Source organism: Stomoxys calcitrans, chromosome 5 (assembly GCF_963082655.1).
Source record: "Stomoxys calcitrans chromosome 5, idStoCalc2.1, whole genome shotgun sequence".
NCBI classification, from domain to species: domain Eukaryota; kingdom Metazoa; phylum Arthropoda; class Insecta; order Diptera; family Muscidae; genus Stomoxys; species Stomoxys calcitrans.
Window position 1 is genome coordinate 21,680,438 of NC_081556.1, and position 27,564 is coordinate 21,708,001.

At 33.0% G+C, this 27,564-nt stretch overlaps 1 protein-coding gene across 1 annotated transcript; it reads right to left on the reverse strand.

Annotated features, from left to right (window-relative positions):
• Window positions 1-4,964: 4,964 nt before the first annotated feature.
• Window positions 4,965-27,101, reverse strand: LOC106088163 (histone H2B-like). Its single transcript, XM_013253546.2, has 3 exons — window positions 27,028-27,101; window positions 26,001-26,254; window positions 4,965-5,146 (listed from the first exon to the last, which is right to left on the reverse strand). The coding sequence occupies exons 1-3, from the start codon at window positions 27,099-27,101 to the stop codon at window positions 4,965-4,967; spliced, it is 510 nt and encodes a 169-aa protein (XP_013109000.2).
• Window positions 27,102-27,564: the final 463 nt, after the last annotated feature.

The following is a 27,564-nucleotide window of genomic DNA, read 5'->3' on the forward strand; positions in this document are numbered from 1 at the left end:
GAAATGTTGCAAAAGCAATTGTGCCCATCTACAACTTGAACTCGTGGGAGACCTTTTAACCCTGCTTGGCCCCTAGAAAAAAACAATCTTATCGGTCCCTTTGTATGGAGTGCATACTATGCACATATATTTTTAGTTGTAAACAAGTAAAAGCGTGCTAACTTCGACCGGGCCGAATCTTGGGAACCCACCACCATAGATTCTGGTAATATGTTATACAAAATAAATTTATTGAGATTCCATTGCAGGATATTGTCCGGCTTTAGACCCTTGTTTAATGCTTTCCATTCCAAGAATACTATAGCAAAAACCATTTAAAAGTTAGCAAATAATGTGTTGTTGCTAGAAGCATTTGATTGGTTTCCTGTATCGCAATTTCATTTTCGATCAAGAAAAATCATCAGCAGGAGTTGTCAAATAGATCATGGTGCTTCACAAACATTCCAACTAGAGTATATTGTAAAGCACACATCTGAATTTGAACAGGGCTCTTTATGAAACAAGTCGACTTAAAGAGTCCTGTTCAAATTCAGATGTGTGCTTTACAACTTAGTCTAGTTGGAATGTTTGTAAAGCACCATGATCCATTTGACATCTCCTGCTGATGATTTTTGTTGGTCGAAAATGAAATCACGATACAGGAAACCAATCAAATGATTCTAGCAACAACACGCTCTTTGCTAACTTTTAAATGGTTTTTGCTATACTATTCTCGGAATAGAAAGCATTAAACAATGGTCTAAAGCCGGACAATATACTGCCATGCACTCTCAATAAGATTTTAAGACCAAAAAAAGAAAGCGCAAAACAGACAAATTAAATTTAGTTGAAGGGCATAATTTTATGATTTTTTGGCATAGTTATGGGAAGTCATTACAGAACACTATGTGCAAAATTTTAACTAAATCGTACGAATATTGCGGCTTCCAGGGGCTAAAGATGTCAAATCGGGACATAGCTTTATATGGAAGCCATATCAGGTTATAGACCGAATTGGACCGTATTTGGCACAGGTGTTGAAATTTATAACAGAATACTACAAGCAAAATTTTAGCCAAATCGAAAAAAATTGCGGCGTATAAGGGCAAAAAAATCAAGGGATCGGTTTATATGGAAGCTATATCAGGTTAAAGACCGATTTGGACCGTATTTGCACAGCTGTTGGAAATGATAACAGAACACTGCCAGCAAAATTTTAGCCAAGTCGAACAAAAATTGCGGCGTATAAGCGCTCAAGAAGTCAAATCAAGAGATCGGTTGATATGGGAGCTATATCAGGTTATAGACCGATTTTGACCGTACTTGGCACAGCTGTTAGAAGTCATAACAGAATACTACATACACGCTAAATTTCAGCCAAATCGGACAAAAATTGCTGCTGGTAAGGACTTAAGAAGTCAAATCGGGAAATCGGTTTATATGGCAGCTATATCAGGCTATAGACCGATTTGGACTGTACTTGGCACAGCTGTTAGAAGTCATAACAGATCACTACACGTCCATTTTCAGCCAAATCGGACAAAAACTGCTGCTTCCAGGGGCTCAAGAAGTAAAATGGGGATATCAGTTTATATGGCAGCTATATCCAAATCTGATATGCCATGTGTATATATGACATATATATACACATGGCTAAAGGCCTGGCAAATGTTGCCAGATATTTAATGCTAAAAATATCTTTATACCCTATACCATTACTGTTTGCAACGCTAAGAAGGAGAAGAGCTAGACCCATTGATAAGTATACCGATCGGCTAACAATCACTTCCTGATTCGATTTAGCTATGTCCGTCTGTCTGTCCATGCATTCTTGTGTTCATGGTATAGGTCGCATTTGTTATCCGATTTTCATCGTAAAATTTTGCACAAGTCACTTTTTTGGTCCAAGGACATACGCTATTGATTTTGAAAAATATCGTTTCAGATTTAGATATAGCTCCCATATATATTTTTTGCATCCGATATGTTCTTTCAAGGCTGTAGTAGCCACAATTTTTGTCCGACCTTTAAAAAATTTTGCATGAAACGTTTTATTCGACATTTTGATACTTGTGTAAAATTTCATAAAAATCGGTTCAGATTTAGATACAGCTCCCACATATATCTTTCAGCCGATATGGGCTTTCAAAGTGGTAGTAGCCACAAATTTTGTCCAATATTCATAAAATTTAGCATGAAACATTTTATTCGACATTTCAATACGTCTGCAAAATTTCATAAAAATCGGTTCAGATTTAGATATAGCTCCCATATATATCTTTTTACGTCCGAATACGTGTGCAAAATTTCATAAAAATCGGTTCAGATTAGGATATAGCTCCCACATATATCTTTCAGCAGATACGGCCTTTCAAGACTGTAGTAGCCACAATTTTTGTCCCATCTTTACAAAATTTTGCATGAAACGTTTTATACGACGTTTCAATACGTGTGTAAAATTTCATCAAACTCGGTCCAGTTTTATATATAGCTCCCGAATATATCTTTCATCCGATATAAGGCTGTAGTAGCCACAATTAAGGTCCTTTCGTAAGAAATTTTTACAAAGTTCTATTCAATATTTCAATAGGAACAGAAGAAGGAAGATGCCTTCTAGTTTCTACCGTTGAACTATCCAGATCGCTTTGCGAATGTTCACATCTGATAAATCAGACAGGATCTCAAAAAAACGAGAACCTAAAGTGAAACTCCTTCTAACTGCTAGTGAGGGACACACACACAGAAGGTGTTCTATAGATTCTTCTTCTTCGATGTCCTCACAGCTTGTGCAAAGGTCGTTGCTGGCAACCTTAAGTCTGTCAGCATGTTTGCCGATTAGACAGTGTCATGAGGGACACAACGACTGAGACGTCTGTTCTAGCCCATGACAGCAAAGCAGTAGACCTCTTCAATTGTTGATTAGTCCACATAGTTTTGAAATGCTCACAGACCCCTCTTTGTGACCATTTATCATTCATTGTCCTTTGGGCCTGAGACCCTGAAAACTTAGCTTGCATGTCGCTAGAGGCATACCCACAGATTCCAGTTGCCCTGGAATGTGTAAGGTAGTTCCTAGTCTCGCAAGCTCGTCCGCTTTGCAATTCCCTGGATTATCTCTATGGCCCGGCACCCAGAACAGGTGAATTTTGAACTGTTCAGCCATCTTGAGAGATCAGCTAGATAGTCGAGGATGGTTTTTGTGTTCAGAAAAACGATCTCCAAGGATTTAATGGCTGCCTGGCTGTCTCAGAAGATATTTATGCCAATTGTCGTAATGACATTATATCTTAGCCATTCCACCATTTCCTTCATTGCAAGCATCTCCGCTTGATACACACACTGCAGTGGTGGGGTAACCTTTTCGATATGACCAGTTCTAGATCTTTAGAGTACACCCCAAGGCCCACCTGGTCGTTTAGTTTGGAACCATCCGTATAGAAGTCTATGTAACTTCTGTTGCCAGGATAAAGTCTGACTAGATTTCAACATAGGTTCCATGTATTGAATGTAGGGTATTATTTAGTCGGCTCCGCCCGATTTATGCCTTTCCTTACTGGTTTTTTTAAGTTCTCACCCGGACTGAAATCCAGGCTTATAGTATATCAGGCGAAAAAGCTGGCCCATTCACCACAATGACGCACTAAATGTAAATACATGACATTTTAAGATCTTAAAAAAAAATTCACTAAAAATTAAACATTTCTATGATTTCGATTTTCCATATGGGAGTATTGAATCTCTGGAGAGCAAATTTTTCATCCAATAAGTCTTAAATTTAGCATGTAAAGTTATTTGTGGAACTAACCTAACTTCGTATTTGAGTTCTTACCTACTGACGGCAATACCAGATATGAACTAACTTAGGGGCTTGGTATGGAAAACAATTAGGTATTTTGTAAGTAGTACGGATTAATTATTCCGATTACGGATTAATATCCGCATCCTCTTTTTGACCTGACCTAACCTACCTTCTGACCTATAAGACCTTATACGGTACTAAAATCGCTGAATATGTCTACATTGCGAATATCCTTCAAGTGTCAAAATTATGAAAAAAATATATAAAACAGGTTAATTCGTAGCATAGCAAAGCCTAAAGAAATAAAACAAAGGAGAAAATAAAATATATAATTGTGATGTATGTTGTCTTTTTAATGTTTAGTCCTAGATACGTACCTATAAACATATATACAAATGAAAAATCCCCAAAACTATACACAAAAATCTATCTTATAAATAATTATTTACATAAATGGCAAAGAAAAACTTAAACTATATACAAAAAAAAAATAATATCTGTTAAGAAATAATGCAACAAATTTCCAAAAAAAGCTAGGAATTATTTAAAAACAGGAAAACATTTCAATGTAGAAAAGTTTAGGCCAAAATAACGTTAAAACTAAAAAAAATACTAGATAAACAACTGTGTACCTTTGATGTTATATGTACGTAAATGTAGTTGAATGCAAAGAAATAATAAATACAATACATATATATGATAAAAACAAAATATTATATATTTGTAGTTATAAATTTTAAACAAATATATATAATAATATTTACATTATGTACGAAATACAATAATAAAAATATTTTTTTATATTTTTTACATTTTCATTTTTATAAGGTTCAACAACAATTACAGTTTTTTTTTGAAATAAAACATAACATAACAAAATAATGGCTGTCAAGATAGGTAAAATGATAATACAACTTAGACTTAAGAGATTTAAACAAAATTATTTATGTAGTTTTGTTCCTTGTTAAAGAGTTACGTTACAGTTACATTGATATATGATCCAAATAATATATGATTTATATTGATAATGATAATGGCGCTCAGGCAAAACTTTCCTTTCATTTTTCATAAATGTCTACGTTTCTGAATCAGATCACAAAAATCTCTTGTAGTTTTCAAAAACAAAAAAAAAAGAATAAATATATAATTTTTTTAAATAACATACCAAAATCTGAACTCGCAAATGCTACAAATCCAAGCTATTTTCTAGTTTAGTAAATTCGCGCAATTGAAGCAACACTGTAAAGTTTTCCATGAAAATTAAGGCGAAAACCAATTTCTTGTGGGCGAAAAAGTTCAAAGTTATTTTGAAGGCCTTAAACGCTGTACCCGCTTTATTTTTTCGAAATTCGAAAACCTTTAGGCATTCTGCATTTCGAAATTCGAAGACGAATCGTAAAATAAACAGAAATTACTAAAATTTCACATCTTATTTTTTTCGCTTTCTTTTAAGAAGGCTAACCCCTTTCCAAAATTTTGAATTTTTGATGCGAAAAAATTTTTCGAGTTAAGTATACAGTATTGAAGATAATTGCAAAAGATTCGGTTTAACGCAACTCTTATGTTTTCTCTTCAAAAAACAAGCTCAAAATCGCATAATTGATTTCAAAAAAATGCAAAAAAAAATCTACGTGAGTTTGAAACTGCTGTAACTTCCGTAGTTTTGAGAACTTCAAAACTCTGAAGACAGCGTTGGATTCGTGAAGAAAATTGCTTTGCGAAGTGGTGCTGGATGAAGCAACACTGTAAAGCTTTTCATGAAAAATAAGGCGAAAACCAATTTCTTGTGGGCGAAAAAATTCAAAGTTATTTTGAAGGCCTAAAACGCTGTATCTCCTTCATTTTTTCGAAATTCGAAAACCTTTGGCCATTCCGCATTTCGAAATTCGAAGACGAATCGTAAAATAAACAGATATTACTAAAATTTCACGTTTTATTTTTTTCGCTTTTTTTTAAGAAGGCTAACCCCTTTCCAAAATTTTGAATTTTTGATGCGAAAAATTTTTTTGAGTTAAGTATACAGTATTGAAGATAATTGCAAAAGATTCGGTTTAGCGCAACTCTTGTGTTTTCTCTTCAAAAAACAAGCTCAAAATCGCATAATTGATTTCAACAAAATGCAAAAAAAATCTACATGAGTTTGAAACTGCTGTAACTTCCATAGTTTTGAGAACTTCAAAACTCTGAAGACAGCGTTAGATTCGTGAAGAAAATCGCTTTGCGAAGTGGTGCTGGATGAAGCAACACTGAAAAGCTTTTCATGAAAAATAAGGCGAAAACCAATTTCTTGTGGACGAAAAAATTCGAAGTTATTTTGAAGGCCTAAATCGCTGTATCTTCTTCATTTTTTTAAAATTCGAAAACCTTTGGCCATTTCGCATTTCGAAATTCGAAGACGAATCGTAAATTAAACAGAAATTACTAAAATTTCACATTTTATTTTTTTTGCATTTTTTTAAGAAGGCTAACCCCTTTCCAAAATTTTGAATTTTTGATGCGAAAAAATTTTTTGAGTTAAGTATACAGTATTGAAGATAATTGCAAAAGATTCGGTTTAGCGCAACTCTTGTGTTTTCTCTTCAAAAAACAAGCTCAAAATCGCACAATCGATTAAAAAAAAAAGCAAAAAAATCTACGTGAGTTTGAAACTGCTGTAACTTCCATAGTTTTGAGAACTTCAAAACTCTGAAGACAGCGTTGGATTCGTGAAGAAAATCTCTTTGCGAAGTGGTGCTGGATGAAGCAACACTGTAAAGCTTTTCATGAAAAATAAGGCGAAAACCAATTTCTTGTGGGCGAAAAAATTCAAAGTTATTTTGAAGGCCTAAAACGCTGTATCTCCTTCATTTTTTCGAAATTCGAAAACCTTTGGCCATTCCGCATTTCGAAATTCGAAGACGAATCGTAAAATAAACAGATATTACTAAAATTTCACGTTTTATTTTTTTCGCTTTTTTTTAAGAAGGCTAACCCCTTTCCAAAATTTTGAATTTTTGATGCGAAATTTTTTTTTGAGTTAAGTATACAGTATTGACGATAATTGCAAAAGATTCGGTTTAGCGCAACTCGTGTGTTTTCTCTTCAAAAAACAAGCTCAAAATCGCGTAATTAGTTTCAAAAAAATGCAAAAAAAAATCTACATGAGTTTGAAACTGCTGTAACTTCCATAGTTTTGAGAACTTCAAAACTCTGAAGACAGCGTTGGATTCGTGAAGAAAATCGCTTTGCGAAGTGGTGCTGGATGAAGCAACACTGTAAAGCTTTTCATGAAAAATAAGGCGAAAACCAATTTCTTGTGGGCGAAAAAATTCAAAGTTATTTTGAAGGCCTAAAACGCTGTATCTTCTTCATTTTTTTAAAATTCGAAAACCTTTGGCCATTTCGCATTTCGAAATTCGAAGACGAATCGTAAATTAAACAGAAATTACTAAAATTTCACATTTTATTTTTTTTGCATTTTTTTAAGAAGGCTAACCCCTTTCCAAAATTTTGAATTTTTGATGCGAAAAAATTTTTTGAGTTAAGTATACAGTATTGAAGATAATTGCAAAAGATTCGGTTTAGCGCAACTCTTGTGTTTTCTCTTCAAAAAACAAGCTCAAAATCGCACAATCGATTAAAAAAAAAGCAAAAAAATCTACGTGAGTTTGAAACTGCTGTAACTTCCATAGTTTTGAGAACTTCAAAACTCTGAAGACAGCGTTGGATTCGTGAAGAAAATCTCTTTGCGAAGTGGTGCTGGATGAAGCAACACTGTAAAGCTTTTCATGAAAAATAAGGCGAAAACCAATTTCTTGTGGGCGAAAAAATTCAAAGTTATTTTGAAGGCCTAAAACGCTGTATCTCCTTCATTTTTTCGAAATTCGAAAACCTTTGGCCAATCCGCATTTCGAAATTCGAAGACGAATCGTAAAATAAACAGAAATTACTAAAATTTCACATTTTATTTTTTTTCGCATTTTTTTAAGAAGGCTAACTCCTTTCCAAAATTTTGAATTTTTGATGCGAACATTTTTTTTGAGTTAAGTATACAGTATTGAAGATAATTGCAAAAGATTCGGTTTAGCGCAACTCTTGTGTTTTCTCTTCAAAAAACAAGCTCAAAATCGCATAATTGGTTTCAAAAAAATGCAAAAAAAAATCTACGTGAGTTTGAAACTGCTGTAACTTCCATAGTTTTGAGAACTTCAAAACTCTGAAGACAGCGTTGGATTCTGAAGAAAATCGCTTTGCGAAGTGGTGCTGGATGAAGCAACACTGTAAAGCTTTTCATGAAAAATAAGGCGAAAACGAATTTCTAAAACGCTGTATCTCCTTCATTTTTTCGAAATTCGAAAACCTTTGGCCCTTCCCCATTTCGAAATTCGAAGACGAATCGTAAAATAAACAGAAATTACTAAAATTTCACATTTTATTTTTTTCGCATTTCCAAAATTTTGAATTTTTGATGCGAAATTTTTTTTTGAGTTAAGTATACAGTATTGAAGATAATTGCAAAAGATTCGGTTTAGCGCAACTCTTGTGTTTTCTCTTCAAAAAACAAGCTCAAAATCGCATAATTGGTTTCAAAAAAATGCAAAAAAAATCTACGTGAGTTTGAAACTGCTGTAACTTCCATAGTTTTGAGAACTTCAAAACTCTGAAGACAGCGTTGGATTCGTGAAGAAAATCGCTTTGCGAAGTGGTGCTGGATGAAGCAACACTGTAAAGCTTTTCATGAAAAACAAGGTGAAAACCAATTTCTTGTGGGCGAAAAAATTCAAAGTTATTTTGAAGGCCTAAAACGCTGTATCTCCTTCATTTTTTCGAAATTCGAAAACCTTTGGCCAATCCGCATTTCGAAATTCGAAGACGAATCGTAAAATAAACAGAAATTACTAAAATTTCACATTTTATTTTTTTCGCATTTTTTTAAGAAGGCTAACCCCTTTCCAAAATTTTGAATTTTTGATGCGAACATTTTTTTTGAGTTAAGTATACAGTATTGAAGATAATTGCAAAAGATTCGGTTTAGCGCAACTCTTGTGTTTTCTCTTCAAAAAACAAGCTCAAAATCGCATAATTGGTTTCAAAAAAAATGCAAAAAAAATCTACGTGAGTTTTAAACTGCTGTAACTTCCATAGTTTTGAGAACTTCAAAACTCTGAAGACAGCGTTGGATTCGTGAAGAAAATCGCTTTGCGAAGTGGTGCTGGATGAAGCAACACTGTAAAGCTTTTCATGAAAAATAAGGCGAAAACTAATTTCTTGTGGGCGAAAAAATTCAAAGTTATTTTGAAGGCCTAAAACGCTGTATCTCCTTCATTTTTTCGAAATTCGAAAACCTTTGGCCAATCCGCATTTCGAAATTCGAAGACGAATCGTAAAATAAACAGAAATTACTAAAATTTCACATTTCTCTTTGCGAAGTGGTGCTGGATGAAGCAACACTGTAAAGCTTTTCATGAAAAATAAGGCGAAAACCAATTTCTTGTGGGCGAAAAAATTCAAAGTTATTTTGAAGGCCTAAAACGCTGTATCTCCTTCATTTTTTCGAAATTCGAAAACCTTTGGCCAATCCGCATTTCGAAATTCGAAGACGAATCGTAAAATAAACAGAAATTACTAAAATTTCACATTTTATTTTTTTTCGCATTTTTTTAAGAAGGCTAACTCCTTTCCAAAATTTTGAATTTTTGATGCGAACATTTTTTTTGAGTTAAGTATACAGTATTGAAGATAATTGCAAAAGATTCGGTTTAGCGCAACTCTTGTGTTTTCTCTTCAAAAAACAAGCTCAAAATCGCATAATTGGTTTCAAAAAAATGCAAAAAAAAATCTACGTGAGTTTGAAACTGCTGTAACTTCCATAGTTTTGAGAACTTCAAAACTCTGAAGACAGCGTTGGATTCTGAAGAAAATCGCTTTGCGAAGTGGTGCTGGATGAAGCAACACTGTAAAGCTTTTCATGAAAAATAAGGCGAAAACGAATTTCTAAAACGCTGTATCTCCTTCATTTTTTCGAAATTCGAAAACCTTTGGCCCTTCCCCATTTCGAAATTCGAAGACGAATCGTAAAATAAACAGAAATTACTAAAATTTCACATTTTATTTTTTTCGCATTTCCAAAATTTTGAATTTTTGATGCGAAATTTTTTTTTGAGTTAAGTATACAGTATTGAAGATAATTGCAAAAGATTCGGTTTAGCGCAACTCTTGTGTTTTCTCTTCAAAAAACAAGCTCAAAATCGCATAATTGGTTTCAAAAAAATGCAAAAAAAATCTACGTGAGTTTGAAACTGCTGTAACTTCCATAGTTTTGAGAACTTCAAAACTCTGAAGACAGCGTTGGATTCGTGAAGAAAATCGCTTTGCGAAGTGGTGCTGGATGAAGCAACACTGTAAAGCTTTTCATGAAAAACAAGGTGAAAACCAATTTCTTGTGGGCGAAAAAATTCAAAGTTATTTTGAAGGCCTAAAACGCTGTATCTCCTTCATTTTTTCGAAATTCGAAAACCTTTGGCCAATCCGCATTTCGAAATTCGAAGACGAATCGTAAAATAAACAGAAATTACTAAAATTTCACATTTTATTTTTTTCGCATTTTTTTAAGAAGGCTAACCCCTTTCCAAAATTTTGAATTTTTGATGCGAACATTTTTTTTGAGTTAAGTATACAGTATTGAAGATAATTGCAAAAGATTCGGTTTAGCGCAACTCTTGTGTTTTCTCTTCAAAAAACAAGCTCAAAATCGCATAATTGGTTTCAAAAAAAATGCAAAAAAAATCTACGTGAGTTTTAAACTGCTGTAACTTCCATAGTTTTGAGAACTTCAAAACTCTGAAGACAGCGTTGGATTCGTGAAGAAAATCGCTTTGCGAAGTCGTGCTGGATGAAGCAACACTGTAAAGCTTTTCATGAAAAATAAGGCGAAAACCAATTTCTTGTGGGCGAAAAAATTCAAAGTTATTTTGAAGGCCTAAAACGCTGTATCTCCTTCATTTTTTCGAAATTCGAAAACCTTTGGCCAATCCGCATTTCGAAATTCGAAGACGAATCGTAAAATAAACAGAAATTACTAAAATTTCACATTTTATTTTTTTCGCTTTTCCAAAATTTTGAATTTTTGATGAGAAAAATTTTTTGAGTTAAGTATACAGTATTGAAGATAATTGCAAAAGATTCGGTTTAGCGCAACTCTTGTGTTTTCTCTTCAAAAAACAAGCTCAAAATCGCATAGTTGATTTCAAAAAAATGCAAAAAAAAATCTACGTGAGTTTGAAACTGCTGTAACTTCCATAGTTTTGAGAACTTCAAAACTATGAAGACAGCGTTGAATTCGTGAAGAAAATCTCTTTGCGAAGTGGTACTGGATGAAGCAACACTGGAAAGCTTTTCATGAAAAATAAGGCGAAAACGAATTTCTAAAATGCTGTATCTCCTTCATTTTTTCGAAATTCGAAAACCTTTGGCCCTTCCCCATTTCGAAATTCGAAGACGAATCGTAAAATAAACAGAAATTACTAAAATTTCACATTTTATTTTTTTCGCTTTTCCAAAATTTTGAATTTTTGATGCAAAAAAATTTTTTGAGTTAAGTATACAGTATTGAAGATAATTGCAAAAGATTCGGTTTAGCGCAACTCTTGTGTTTTCTCTTCAAAAAACAAGCTCAAAATCGCATAATTGATTTCAAAAAAATGCAAAAAAAAATCTACGTGAGTTTGAAACTGCTGTAACTTCCATAGTTTTGAGAACTTCAAAACTCTGAAGACAGCGTTGGATTCGTGAAGAAAATCTCTTTGCGAAGTGGTGCTGGATGAAGCAACACTGTAAAGCTTTTCATGAAAAATAAGGCGAAAACCAATTTCTTGTGGGCGAAAAAATTCAAAGTTATTTTGAAGGCCTAAAACGCTGTATCTCCTTCATTTTTTCGAAATTCGAAAACCTTTGGCCATTCCGCATTTCGAAATTCGAAGACGAATCGTAAAATAAACAGAAATTACTAAAATTTCACATTTTATTTTTTTCGCTTTTTTTTAAGAAGGCTAACCCCTTTCCAAAATTTTGAATTTTTGATGCGAAAAAATTTTTTGAGTTAAGTATACAGTATTGAAGATAATTGCAAAAGATTCGATTTAGCGCAACTCTTGTGTTTTCTCTTCAAAAAACAAGCTCAAAATCGCACAATCGATTAAAAAAAAAAGCAAAAAAATCTACGTGAGTTTGAAACTGCTGTAACTTCCATAGTTTTGAGAACTTCAAAACTCTGAATACAGCGTTGGATTCGTAAAGAAAATCTCTTTGCGAAGTGGTGCTGGATGAAGCAACACTGTAAAGCTTTTCATGAAAAATAAGGCGAAAACTAATTTCTTGTGGGCGAAAAAATTCAAAGTTATTTTGAAGGCCTAAAACGCTGTATCTCCTTCATTTTTTCGAAATTCGAAAACCTTTGGCCATTCCGCATTTCGAAATTCGAAGACGAATCGTAAAATAAACAGAAATTACTAAAATTTCACATTTTATTTTTTTCGCATTTTTTTAAGAAGGCTAACCCCTTTCCAAAATTTTGAATTTTTGATGCGAACATTTTTTTTGAGTTAAGTATACAGTATTGAAGATAATTGCAAAAGATTCGGTTTAGCGCAACTCTTGTGTTTTTTCTTCAAAAAACAAGCTCAAAATCGCATAATTGATTTCAAAAAAATGCAAAAAAAATCTACATGAGTTTGAAACTGCTGTAACTTCCATAGTTTTGAGAACTTCAAAACTCTGAAGACAGCGTTGGATTCGTGAAGAAAATCTCTTTGCGAAGTGATGCTGGATGAAGCAACACTGTAAAGCTTTTCATGAAAAATAAGGCGAAAACCAATTTCTTGTGGGCGAAAAAATTCAAAGTTATTTTGAAGGCCTAAAACGCTGTATCTCCTTCATTTTTTCGAAATTCGAAAACCTTTGGCCATTCCGCATTTCGAAATTCGAAGACGAATCGTAAATAAACAGAAATTACTAAAATTTCACATTTTATTTTTTTCGCTTTTTTTTTAAGAAGGCTAACCCCTTTCCAAAATTTTGAATTTTTGATGCGAAATTTTTTTTTGAGTTAAGTATACAGTATTGAAGATAATTGCAAAAGATTCGGTTTAGCGCAACTCTTGTGTTTTCTCTTCAAAAAACAAGCTCAAAATCGCATAATTGGTTTCAAAAAAATGCAAAAAAAATCTACGTGAGTTTGAAACTGCTGTAACTTCCATAGTTTTGAGAACTTCAAAACTCTGAAGACAGCGTTGGATTCGTGAAGAAAATCTCTTTGCGAAGTGGTGCTGGATGAAGCAACACTGTAAAGCTTTTCATGAAAAATAAGGCGAAAACCAATTTCTTGTGGGCGAAAAAATTCAAAGTTATTTTGAAGGCCTAAAACGCTGTATCTCCTTCATTTTTTCGAAATTCGAAAACCTTTGGCCATTCCGCATTTCGAAATTCGAAGACGAATCGTAAAATAAACAGAAATTACTAAAATTTCACATTTTATTTTTTTCGCTTTTTTTTTAAGAAGGCTAACCCCTTTCCAAAATTTTGAATTTTTGATGCGAAATTTTTTTTTGAGTTAAGTATACAGTATTGAAGATAATTGCAAAAGATTCGGTTTAGCGCAACTCTTGTGTTTTCTCTTCAAAAAACAAGCTCAAAATCGCATAATTGGTTTCAAAAAAATGCAAAAAAAATCTACGTGAGTTTGAAACTGCTGTAACTTCCATAGTTTTGAGAACTTCAAAACTCTGAAGACAGCGTTGGATTCGTGAAGAAAATCTCTTTGCGAAGTGGTGCTGGATGAAGCAACACTGTAAAGCTTTTCATGAAAAATAAGGCGAAAACCAAAAACAAGCTCAAAATCGCATAATTGGTTTCAAAAAAATGCAAAAAAAATCTACGTGAGTTTGAAACTGCTGTAACTTCCATAGTTTTGAGAACTTCAAAACTCTGAAGACAGCGTTGGATTCGTGAAGAAAATCTCTTTGCGAAGTGGTGCTGGATGAAGCAACACTGTAAAGCTTTTCATGAAAAATAAGGCGAAAACCAATTTCTTGTGGGCGAAAAAATTCAAAGTTATTTTAAAGGCCTAAAACGCTGTATCTCCTTCATTTTTTCGAAATTCGAAAACCTTTGGCCATTCCGCATTTCGAAATTCGAAGACGAATCGTAAAATAAACAGAAATTACTAAAATTTCACATTTTATTTTTTTTGCATTTTTTTAAGAAGGCTAACCCCTTTCCAAAATTTTGAATTTTTGATGCGAAAAAATTTTTTGAGTTAAGTATACAGTATTGAAGATAATTGCAAAAGATTCGGTTTAGCGCAACTCTTGTGTTTTTTCTTCAAAAAACAAGCTCAAAATCGCATAATTGATTTCAAAAAAATGCAAAAAAAATCTACGTGAGTTTGAAACTGCTGTAACTTCCATAGTTTTGAGAACTTCAAAACTCTGAAGACAGCGTTGGATTCGTGAAGAAAATCTCTTTGCGAAGTGATGCTGGATGAAGCAACACTGTAAAGCTTTTCATGAAAAATAAGGCGAAAACCAATTTCTTGTGGGCGAAAAAATTCAAAGTTATTTTGAAGGCCTAAAACGCTGTATCTCCTTCATTTTTTCGAAATTCGAAAACCTTTGGCCATTCCGCATTTCGAAATTCGAAGACGAATCGTAAAATAAACAGAAATTACTAAAATTTGACATTTTATTTTTTTCGCTTTTCTTTTAAGAAGGCTAACCCCTTTCCAAAATTTTGAATTTTTGATGCGAAAATTTTTTTTGAGTTAAGTATACAGTATTGAAGATAATTGCAAAAGATTCGGTTTAGCGCAACTCTTGTGTTTTCTCTTCAAAAAACAAGCTCAAAATCGCATAAATGGTTTCAAAAAAATGCAAAAAAAATCTACGTGAGTTTGAAACTGCTGTAACTTCCATAGTTTTGAGAACTTCAAAACTCTGAAGACAGCGTTGGATTCGTGAAGAAAATCTCTTTGCGAAGTGGTGCTGGATGAAGCAACACTGTAAAGCTTTTCATGAAAAATAAGGCGAAAACCAATTTCTTGTGGGCGAAAAAATTCAAAGTTATTTTGAAGGCCTAAAACGCTGTATCTCCTTCATTTTTTCGAAATTCGAAAACCTTTAGCCATTCCGCATTTCGAAATTCGAAGACGAATCGTAAAATAAACAGAAATTACTAAAATTTGACATTTTATTTTTTTCGCTTTTTTTAAGAAGGCTAACCCCTTTCCAAAATTTTGAATTTTTGATGCGAAAAATTTTTTTGAGTTAAGTATACAGTATTGAAGATAATTGCAAAAGATTCGGTTTAGCGCAACTCTTGTGTTTTCTCTTCAAAAAACAAGCTCAAAATCGCATAGTTCATTTCAAAAAAATGCAAAAAAAATCTACGTGAGTTTGAAACTGCTGTAACTTCCATAGTTTTGAGAACTTCAAAACTCTGAAGACAGCGTTGGATTCGTGAGGAAAATCTCTTTGCGAAGTGGTGCTGGATGAAGCAACACTGTAAAGCTTTTCATGAAAAATAAGGCGAAAACCAATTTCTTGTGGGCGAAAAAATTCAAAGTTATTTTGAAGGCCTAAATCGCTGTATCTCCTTAGTTTTTTCGAAATTCGAAAACCTTTGGCCATTCCGCATTTCGAAATTCGAAGACGAATCGTAAAATAAACAGAAATTACTAAAATTTCACGTTTTATTTTTTTCGCTTTTTTTAAGAAGGCTAACCCCTTTCCAAAATTTTGAATTTTTGATGCGAACAAATTTTTCGAGTTAAGTATACAGTATTGAAGATAATTGCAAAAGATTCGGTTTAGCGCAACTCTTGTGTTTTCTCTTCAAAAAACAAGCTCAAAATCGCATAGTTGATTTCAAAAAAAATGCAAAAAAAATCTACGTGAGTTTGAAACTGCTGTAACTTCCATAGTTTTGAGAACTTCAAAACTCTGAAGACAGCGTTGGATTCGTGAAGAAAATCTCTTTGCGAAGTGGTGCTGGATGAAGCAACACTGTAAAGCTTTTCATGAAAAATAAGGCGAAAACCAATTTCTTGTGGGCGAAAAAATTCAAAGTTATTTTGATGGCCTAAAACGCTGTATCTCCTACATTTTTTCGAAATTCGAAAACCTTTGGCCATTCCGCATTTCGAAATTCGAAGACGAATCGTAAAATAAACAGAAATTACTAAAATTTCACATTTTATTTTTTTTGCATTTTTTTAAGAAGGCTAACTAACCCCTTTCCAAAATTTTGAGTTTTTGATGCGAAAAAATTTTTTGAGTTAAGTATACAGTATTGAAGATAATTGCAAAAGATTCGGTTTAGCGCAACTCTTGTGTTTTCTCTTCAAAAAACAAGCTCAAAATCGCATAATTGGTTTCAAAAAAATGCAAAAAAAAATCTACGTGAGTTTGAAACTGCTGTAACTTCCATAGTTTTGAGAACTTCAAAACTCTGAAGACAGCGTTGGATTCGTGAAGAAAATCGCTTTGCGAAGTGGTGCTGGATGAAGCAACACTGTAAAGCTTTTCATGAAAAATAAGGCGAAAACCAATTTCTTGTGGGCGAAAAAATTCAAAGTTATTTTGAAGGCCTAAAACGCTGTATCTCCTTCATTTTTTCGAAATTCGAAAACCTTTGGCCATTCCGCATTTCGAAATTCGAAGACGAATCGTAAAATAAACAGAAATTACTAAAATTTCACATTTTATTTTTTTCGCTTTTTTTTAAGAAGGCTAACAACCCCTTTCCAAATTTTGAATTTTTGATGCGAATAAATTTTTTGAGTTATGTATACAGTATTGAAGATAATTGCAAAAGATTCGGTTTAGCGCAACTCTTGTGTTTTCTCTTCAAGAAACAAGCTCAAAATCGCATAATTGATTTCAAAAAAATGCAAAAAAAATCTACGTGAGTTTGAAACTGCTGTAACTTCCATAGTTTTGAGAACTTCAAAACTCTGAAGACAGCGTTGGATTCGTGAAGAAAATCTCTTTGCGAAGTGGTGCTGGATGAAGCAACACTGTAAAGCTTTTCATGAAAAATAAGGCGAAAACCAATTTCTTGTGGGCGAAAAAATTCAAAGTTATTTTGAAGGCCTAAAACGCTGTATCTCCTTCATTTTTTCGAAATTCGAAAACCTTTGGCCAATCCGCATTTCGAAATTCGAAGACGAATCGTAAAATAAACAGAAATTACTAAAATTTCACATTTTATTTTTTTTCGCATTTTTTTAAGAAGGCTAACCCCTTTCCAAAATTTTGAATTTTTGATGCGAACATTTTTTTTGAGTTAAGTATACAGTATTGAAGATAATTGCAAAAGATTCGGTTTAGCGCAACTCTTGTGTTTTCTCTTCAAAAAACAAGCTCAAAATCGCATAATTGATTTCAAAAAAATGCAAAAAAATCTACATGAGTTTGAAACTGCTGTAACTTCCATAGTTTTGAGAACTTCAAAACTCTGAAGGCAGCGTTGGATTCGTGAAGAAAATCGCTTTGCGAAGTGGTGCTGGATGAAGCAACACTGTAAAGCTTTTCATGAAAAATAAGGCGAAAACCAATTTCTTGTGGGCGAAAAAATTCAAAGTTATTTTGAAGGCCTAAAACGCTGTATCTCCTTCATTTTTTCGAAATTCGAAAACCTTTAGCCATTCCGCATTTCGAAATTCGAAGACGAATCGTAAAATAAACAGAAATTACTAAAATTTCACATTTTATTTTTTTTTCGCATTTTTTTAAGAAGGCTAACCCCTTTCCAAAATTTTGAATTTTTGATGCGAACAAATTTTTCGAGTTAAGTATACAGTATTGAAGATAATTGCAAAAGATTCGGTTTAGCGCAACTCTTGTGTTTTCTCTTCAAAAAACAAGCTCAAAATCGCACAATCGATTAAAAAAAAGCAAAAAAATCTACGTGAGTTTGAAACTGCTGTAACTTCCATAGTTTTGAGAACTTCAAAACTCTGAAGACAGCGTTGGATTCGTGAAGAAAATCTCTTTGCGAAGTGGTGCTGGATGAAGCAACACTGTAAAGCTTTTCATGAAAAATAAGGCGAAAACCAATTTCTTGTGGGCGAAAAAATTCAAAGTTATTTTGAAGGCCTAAAACGCTGTATCTCCTTCATTTTTTCGAAATTCGAAAACCTTTGGCCATTCCGCATTTCGAAATTCGAAGACGAATCGTAAAATAAACAGAAATTACTAAAATTTCACATTTTATTTTTTTCGCATTTTTTTAAGAAGGCTAACCCCTTTCCAAAATTTTGAATTTTTGATGCGAAATTTTTTTTTGAGTTAAGTATACAGTATTGAAGATAATTGCAAAAGATTCGGTTTAGCGCAACTCTTGTGTTTTCTCTTCAAAAAACAAGCTCAAAATCGCATAATTGATTTCAAAAAAATGCAAAAAAATCTACATGAGTTTGAAACTGCTGAAACTTCCATAGTTTTGAGAACTTCAAAACTCTGAAGACAGCGTTGGATTCGTGAAGAAAATCTCTTTGCGAAGTGGTGCTGGATGAAGCAACACTGTAAAGCTTTTCATGAAAAATAAGGCGAAAACCAATTTCTTGTGGGCGAAAAAATTCAAAGTTATTTTGAAGGCCTAAAACGCTGTATCTCCTTCATTTTTTCGAAATTCGAAAACCTTTAGCCATTCCGCATTTCGAAATTCGAAGACGAATCGTAAAATAAACAGAAATTACTAAAATTTCACATTTTATTTTTTTTTCGCATTTTTTTAAGAAGGCTAACCCCTTTCCAAAATTTTGAATTTTTGATGCGAACAAATTTTTCGAGTTAAGTATACAGTATTGAAGATAATTGCAAAAGATTCGGTTTAGCGCAACTCTTGTGTTTTCTCTTCAAAAAACAAGCTCAAAATCGCACAATCGATTAAAAAAAAAGCAAAAAAATCTACGTGAGTTTGAAACTGCTGTAACTTCCATAGTTTTGAGAACTTCAAAACTCTGAAGACAGCGTTGGATTCGTGAAGAAAATCTCTTTGCGAAGTGGTGCTGGATGAAGCAACACTGTAAAGCTTTTCATGAAAAATAAGGCGAAAACCAATTTCTTGTGGGCGAAAAAATTCAAAGTTATTTTGAAGGCCTAAAACGCTGTATCTCCTTCATTTTTTCGAAATTCGAAAACCTTTGGCCAATCCGCATTTCGAAATTCGAAGACGAATCGTAAAATAAACAGAAATTACTAAAATTTCACATTTTATTTTTTTCGCTTTTCCAAAATTTTGAATTTTTGATGCGAAAAATTTTTTGAGTTAAGTATACAGTATTGAAGATAATTGCAAAAGATTCGGTTTAGCGCAACTCTTGTGTTTTCTCTTCAAAAAACAAGCTCAAAATCGAATAGTTGATTTCAAAAAAATGCAAACAAAATCTACGTGAGTTTGAAACTGCTGTAACTTCCATAGTTTTGAGAACTTCAAAACTATGAAGACAGCGTTGAATTCGTGAAGAAAATCTCTTTGCGAAGTGGTACTGGATGAAGCAACACTGTAAAGCTTTTCATGAAAAATAAGGCGAAAACGAATTTCTAAAACGCTGTATCTCCTTCATTTTTTCGAAATTCGAAAACCTTTGGCCCTTTCCCATTTCGAAATTCGAAGACGAATCGTAAAATAATAAAAATAATAAAAAAATGCAAAAAAAATCTACGTGAGTTTGAAACTGCTGTAACTTCCATAGTTTTGAGAACTTCAAAACTATGAAGACAGCGTTGGATTCGTGAAGAAAATCTCTTTGCGAAGTGGTGCTGGATGAAGCAACACTGTAAAGCTTTTCATGAAAAATAAGGCGAAAACTAATTTCTTGTGGGCAAAAAAATTCAAAGTTATTTTGAAGGCCTAAAACGCTGTATCTCCTTCATTTTTTCGAAATTCGAAAACCTTTGGCCATTCCGCATTTCGAAATTCGAAGACGAATCGTAAAATAAACAGAAATTACTAAAATTTCACATTTTATTTTTTTCGCTTTTTTTTAAGAAGGCTAACCCCTTTCCAAAATTTTGAATTTTTGATGCGAAAAATTTTTTTGAGTTAAGTATACAGTATTGAAGATAATTGCAAAAGATTCGGTTTAGCGCAACTCTTGTGTTTTCTCTACGTGAGTTTGAAACTGCTGTAACTTCCATAGTTTTGAGAACTTCAAAACTCTGAAGACAGCGTTGGATTCGTGAAGAAAATCTCTTTGCGAAGTGGTGCTGGATGAAGCAACACTGTAAAGCTTTTCATGAAAAATAAGGCGAAAACCAATTTCTTGTGGGCGAAAAAATTCAAAGTTATTTTGAAGGCCTAAAACGCTGTATCTCCTTCATTTTTTCGAAATTCGAAAACCTTTGGCCATTCCGCATTTCGAAATTCGAAGACGAATCGTAAAATAAACAGAAATTACTAAAATTTCACATTTTATTTTTTTCGCTTTTCTTTTCTTTTCAAATTTTGAATTTTTGATGCGAAAAAATTTTTTGAGTTAAGTATACAGTATTGAAGATAATTGCAAAAGATTCGATTTAGCGCAACTCTTGTGTTTTCTCTTCAAAAAACAAGCTCAAAATCGCACAATCGATTAAAAAAAAAGCAAAAAATCTACGTGAGTTTGAAACTGCTGTAACTTCCATAGTTTTGAGAACTTCAAAACTCTGAAGACAGCGTTGGATTCGTGAAGAAAATCTCTTTGCGAAGTGGTGCTGGATGAAGCAACACTGTGAAGCTTTTCATAAAAAATAAGGCGTAAACCAATTTCTTGTGGGCGAAAAAATTCAAAGTTATTTTGAAGGCCTAAAACGCTGTATCTCCTTCATTTTTTCGAAATTCGAAAACCTTTGGCCATTCCGCATTTCGAAATTCGATGACGAATCGTAAAATAAACAGAAATTACTAAAATTTCACATTTTATTTTTTTCGCTTTTCTTTTAAGAAGGCTAACCCCTTTCCAAAATTTTGAATTTTTGATGCGAACAAATTTTTCGAGTTAAGTATACAGTATTGAAGATAATTGCAAAAGATTCGGTTTAGCGCAACTCTTGTGTTTTTCTCTTCAAAAAACAAACTCAAAATCGCATAATTGATTTCAAAAAAATGCAAAAAAAAATCTACGTGAGTTTGAAACTGCTGTAACTTCCATAGTTTTGAGAACTTCAAAACTCTGAAGACAGCGTTGGATTCGTGAAGAAAATCTCTTTGCGAAGTGGTGCTGGATGAAGCAACACTGTAAAGCTTTTCATGAAAAATAAGGCGAAAACCAATTTCTTGTGGGCGAAAAAATTCAAAGTTATTTTGAAGGCCTAAAACGCTGTATCTCCTTCATTTTTTCGAAATTCGAAAACCTTTGGCCATTCCGCATTTCGAAATTCGAAGACGAATCGTAAAATAAACAGAAATTACTAAAATTTCACATTTTATTTTTTTCGCATTTTTTTAAGAAGGCTAACCCCTTTCCAAAATTTTGAATTTTTGATGCGAAAAATTTTTTTGAGTTAAGTATACAGTATTGAAGATAATTGCAAAAGATTCGATTTAGCGCAACTCTTGTGTTTTCTCTTCAAAAAACAAGCTCAAAATCGCACAATCGATTAAAAAAAAAGCAAAAAAATCTACGTGAGTTTGAAACTGCTGTAACTTCCATAGTTTTGAGAACTTCAAAACTCTGAAGACAGCGTTGGATTCGTGAAGAAAATCTCTTTGCGAAGTGGTGCTGGATGAAGCAACACTGTAAAGCTTTTCATAAAAAATAAGGCGAAAACCAATTTCTTGTGGGCGAAAAAATTCAAAGTTATTTTGAAGGCCTAAAACGCTGTATCTCCTTCATTTTTTCGAAATTCGAAAACCTTTGGCCAATCCGCATTTCGAAATTCGAAGACGAATCGTAAAATAAACAGAAATTACTAAAATTTCACATTTTATTTTTTTTCGCATTTTTTTAAGAAGGCTAACCCCTTTCCAAAATTTTGAATTTTTGATGCGAACATTTTTTTTGACTTAAGTATACAGTATTGAAGATAATTGCAAAAGATTCGGTTTAGCGCAACTCTTGTGTTTTCTCTTCAAAAAACAAGCTCAAAATCGCACAATCGATTAAAAAAAAAGCAAAAAAAATCTACGTGAGTTTGAAACTGCTGTAACTTCCATAGTTTTGAGAACTTCAAAACTCTGAAGACAGCGTTGGATTCGTGAAGAAAATCTCTTTGCGAAGTGGTGCTGGATGAAGCAACACTGTAAAGCTCTTCATGAAAAATAAGGCGAAAACCAATTTCTTGTGGGCGAAAAAATTCAAAGTTATTTTGAAGGCCTAAAACGCTGTATCTCCTTCATTTTTTCGAAATTCGAAAACCTTTGGCCATTCCGCATTTCGAAATTCGAAGACGAATCGTAAAATAAACAGAAATTACTAAAATTTCACATTTTATTTTTTTCGCTTTTTTTTAAGAAGGCTAACCCCTTTCCAAAATTTTGAATTTTTGATGCGAAATTTTTTTTTGAGTTAAGTATACAGTATTGAAGATAATTGCAAAAGATTCGGTTTAGCGCAACTCTTGTGTTTTCTCTTCAGAAAACAAGCTCAAAATCGCATAGTTGATTTCAAAAAAATGCAAAAAAAATCTACGTGAGTTTGAAACTGCTGTAACTTCCATAGTTTTGAGAACTTCAAAACTCTGAAGACAGCGTTGGATTCGTGAGGAAAATCTCTTTGCGAAGTGGTGCTGGATGAAGCAACACTGTAAAGCTTTTCATGAAAAATAAGGCGAAAACCAATTTCTTGTGGGCGAAAAAATTCAAAGTTATTTTGAAGGCCTAAATCGCTGTATCTCCTTCATTTTTTCGAAATTCGAAAACCTTTGGCCATTCCGCATTTCGAAATTCGAAGACGAATCGTAAAATAAACAGAAATTACTAAAATTTCACATTTTATTTTTTTCGCATTTTTTTAAGAAGGCCCCTTTCCAAAATTTTGAATTTTTGATGCGAAAAAATTTTTTGAGTTAAGTATACAGTATTGAAGATAATTGCAAAAGATTCGGTTTAGCGCAACTCTTGTGTTTTCTCTTCAAAAAAACAAGCTCAAAATCGAATAGTTGATTTCAAAAAAATGCAAAAAAAATCTACGTGAGTTTGAAACTGCTGTAACTTCCATAGTTTTGAGAACTTCAAAACTCTGAAGACAGCGTTGGATTCGTGAAGAAAATCTCTTTGCGAAGTGGTGCTGGATGAAGCAACACTGTAAAGCTTTTCATGAAAAATAAGGCGAAAACCAATTTCTTGTGGGCGAAAAAATTCAAAGTTATTTTGAAGGCCTAAAACGCTGTATCTCCTTCATTTTTTCGAAATTCGAAAACCTTTGGCCATTCCGCATTTCGAAATTCGAAGACGAATCGTAAAATAAACAGAAATTACTAAAATTTCACATTTTATTTTTTTCGCTTTTCTTTTAAGAAGGCTAACCCCTTTCCAAAATTTTGAATTTTTGATGCGAACAAATTTTTCGAGTTAAGTATACAGTATTGAAGATAATTGCAAAAGATTCGGTTTAGCGCAACTCTTGTGTTTTTCTCTTCAAAAAACAAACTCAAAATCGCATAATTGATTTCAAAAAAATGCAAAAAAAAATCTACGTACGTTTGAAACTGCTGTAACTTCCATAGTTTTGAGAACTTCAAAACTCTGAAGACAGCGTTGGATTCGTGAAGAAAATCTCTTTGCGAAGTGGTGCTGGATGAAGCAACACTGTAAAGCTTTTCATGAAAAATAAGGCGAAAACCAATTTCTTGTGGGCGAAAAAATTCAAAGTTATTTTGAAGGCCTAAAACGCTGTATCTCCTTCATTTTTTCGAAATTCGAAAACCTTTGGCCATTCCGCATTTCGAAATTCGAAGACGAATCGTAAAATAAACAGAAATTACTAAAATTTCACATTTTATTTTTTTCGCATTTTTTTAAGAAGGCTAACCCCTTTCCAAAATTTTGAATTTTTGATGCGAAAAATTTTTTTGAGTTAAGTATACAGTATTGAAGATAATTGCAAAAGATTCGATTTAGCGCAACTCTTGTGTTTTCTCTTCAAAAAACAAGCTCAAAATCGCACAATCGATTAAAAAAAAAGCAAAAAAATCTACGTGAGTTTGAAACTGCTGTAACTTCCATAGTTTTGAGAACTTCAAAACTCTGAAGACAGCGTTGGATTCGTGAAGAAAATCTCTTTGCGAAGTGGTGCTGGATGAAGCAACACTGTAAAGCTTTTCATAAAAAATAAGGCGAAAACCAATTTCTTGTGGGCGAAAAAATTCAAAGTTATTTTGAAGGCCTAAAACGCTGTATCTCCTTCATTTTTTCGAAATTCGAAAACCTTTGGCCAATCCGCATTTCGAAATTCGAAGACGAATCGTAAAATAAACAGAAATTACTAAAATTTCACATTTTATTTTTTTTCGCATTTTTTTAAGAAGGCTAACCCCTTTCCAAAATTTTGAATTTTTGATGCGAACATTTTTTTTGACTTAAGTATACAGTATTGAAGATAATTGCAAAAGATTCGGTTTAGCGCAACTCTTGTGTTTTCTCTTCAAAAAACAAGCTCAAAATCGCAAAATCGTGAGTTTGAAACTGCTGTAACTTCCATAGTTTTGAGAACTTTAAAACTCTGAAGACAGCGTTGGATTCGTGAACAAAATCTCTTTGCGAAGTTGTGCTGGATGAAGCAACACTGTAAAGCTTTTCATGAAAAATAAGGCGAAAACCAATTTCTTGTGGGCGAAAAAATTCAAAGTTATTTTGAAGGCCTAAAACGCTGTATCTCCTTCATTTTTTCGAAATTCGAAAACCTTTGGCCATTCCGCATTTCGAAATTCGAAGACGAATCGTAAAATAAACAGAAATTACTAAAATTTCACATTTTATTTTTTTCGCATTTTTTTAAGAAGGCTAACCCCTTTCCAAAATTTTGAATTTTTGATGCGAAAAATTTTTTTGAGTTAAGTATACAGTATTGAAGATAATTGCAAAAGATTCGGTTTAGCGCAACTCTTGTGTTTTCTCTTCAAAAAACAAGCTCAAAATCGCACAATCGATTAAAAAAAAAGCAAAAAAAATCTACGTGAGTTTGAAACTGCTGTAACTTCCATAGTTTTGAGAACTTCAAAACTCTGAAGACAGCGTTGGATTCGTGAAGAAAATCGCTTTGCGAAGTGGTGCTGGATGAAGCAACACTGTAAAGCTTTTCATGAAAAATAAGGCGAAAACCAATTTCTTGTGGGCGAAAAAATTCAAAGTTATTTTGTAGGCCTAAAACGCTGTATCTCCTTCATTTTTTCGAAATTCGAAAACCTTTAGCCATTCCGCATTTCGAAATTCGAAGACGAATCGTAAAATAAACAGAAATTACTAAAATTTCACATTTTATTTTTTACGCATTTTTAAGAAGGCTAACCCCTTTCCAAAATTTTGAATTTTTGATGCGAAAAAATGTTTCGAGTTAAGTATACAGTATTGAAGATAATTGCAAAAGATTCGGTTTAGCGCAACTGTTGTGTTTTCTCTTCAAAAACAAGGTCAAGGTCGCATAATTGATTTCAAAAAAATTTAATTATGAAAATCACTTAATGTTAAAGAACATCTCATTTGGCATACCTAACCAATAAGAGAGTGGCATATAAAATATTCCCAAAAAATCGCACTTAGCATACCTATTTCATTCTTTACGAGCGTACCTACCCATAGATTTCGCGTACAAACGTACAAGTCCACAAATGCATCCCTACAACATTTCACATTATACCCTAACATACTAGTATACATCCCTAAAAAAACTTCCTATCAACACACACGCTCTCGTATATTCCAGCATCAATGCAACGTTGCAAATCGAGTGTTTGAGCATATGAGCAATATGTGTTGATCATACTACTGCAAGTAAATGGTAAGCAAATAGGGCAATATTACAGTCTTTTATTTTAACAAAGTAAGAGAGGCAATGTGAGGGTATGAGTGGTAGATATATTTTAAGAAAATATTTTTTTTTAAATATGTATACATACATAAATTAATTTTAGTTGAATAACAAATTAAGTCTCTTTTTTAATAGTATTTTGTGGCCCTGAAAAGGGCATTCGATGTTGTCGGGAAAATATTATACGACGAAATAAGTATGCATTGGTACCTTCACTGACAGCGTGCTTAGCCAACTCACCGGGCAATAATAGACGGACGGCAGATTGAATTTCCCGACTGGTGATGGTGCAACGCTTGTTGCAGTGAGCCAAACGGGAGGCGGCGATACGGTCAAAGATATCATTGACGAAACTGTTCATGATGTTCATGGCCTTTGAGGGGATACCAGTATCGGTATGGACTTGCTTCAACACTTTGTAAATATAGACAGCATAACTCTCCTTGCGCTTAATGCGTCTCTTGGTCTTGTCACCCTTAGTGATGTTTTTTGGCCTTTTTTAAATTTCCAAAATTATACATTTTTAATGCGAAAAAAATTTTTGAGTTAAGTATACAGTATTAAAGATAATTAAAAAAAAAATTCGGTTAAGCGCAACTCTTGTTGCGCTCAAAATAGCATAATTGATTTCAAAAAAATGGAAAAAAATCTATGTGAGTTTGAAACTGCTGTAATTTCCATAGTTTTGAGAACTTCAAAACTCTGAAGACAGCGTTGGATTCGTGAAAAAAGCCTCTTTGCGAAGTGGTGCTGGATGAAGCAACATTTTAAAGCTTTTCATGAAAAATAAGGCGAAAACCAATTTCTTGTGGGCGAAAAAATTCAAAATTATTTTGAAGGCCTAAAACGCTGTATCTCCTTCATTTTTTCGAAATTCGAAAACCTTTGGCCATTCCGCATTTCGAAATTCGAAGACGAATCGTAAAATAAACAGAAATTACTAAAATTTCACATTTTACTTTTTAGGCATTTTTTTAAGAAAGGCTAACCCCTTTCCAAAATTTTAAATTTTTGATGCAGATAATTGCAAAAGATTCGGTTTAGCGCAACTCTTGTGTTTTCTCTTCAAAAAAAAAGCTCAAAATCGCATAATTGATTTCAAAAAAATGCAACAAAATATATGTGAGTTTGAAACTGCTGTAACTTCCATAGTTTTGAGAACTTCAAAACTTTGAAGACAGCGTTGGATTCGTGAAGAAAATCTCTTTGCAAAAACAAGGCATTAATTCACTCTGGCTTCGATATTTATTGATTCGCTTATACTCACGACTTTCTATTTCTCCCTTTCTCCGGTGGTTCCCTTTTCTCGTTTTCACTCGATTCTACTACTTCGACTGGCATGTTGCTATTGGCTGTATGGTTGCTTTGCCCATAGGATTATTGGCTTTAGTTGCATAATAATAATTAGACACTTTTTGCCATCATGAAATTAATGCGATGTATTTATTTATGAACAAATGAAAAGAAAGAATAGAATATGTTGCCAAGTTAAGGAATAAATATTGTTATATTATTAACATATTAGTCAATTGAGTTCATGTTCATTTACATTAACCAATCTATGAGAAAATAAACTTTATGTGTACGATTTTATTTCGTATATAATTAAAAAAGAAGAGCACGAGCTTGTCATTAGAATTAGAGTAAGTAGATGTTGTTTTTTATAGATATACTTTATATATATATTTATCCCAAAAACAATATTTTATATATACAATTATCTATAACTAATTGAAAGTAAAATTTTAAACACACTATACAACAAATCTTATACTCATATCTATCTATATTTGATGATGACGTT

What these genes read in the sequence shown, in the direction of transcription:
- LOC106088163 (XM_013253546.2), bottom strand. Translation starts at nt 27,101, where the DNA reads ATGCCAGTCGAAGTAGTAGAATCGAGTGAAAACGAGAAAAGGGAACCA. An exon ending in AAAGGGAGAAATAGAAAGTC is followed by an intron (nt 26,255 to 27,027) that starts GTGAGTATAAGC and finishes AATTTAAAAAAG; the next exon opens with GCCAAAAAACATCACTAAGG. An exon ending in CGTCCGTCTATTATTGCCCG is followed by an intron (nt 5,147 to 26,000) that starts GTGAGTTGGCTA and finishes TTCGAAATGCAG; the next exon opens with AATGCCTAAAGGTTTTCGAA.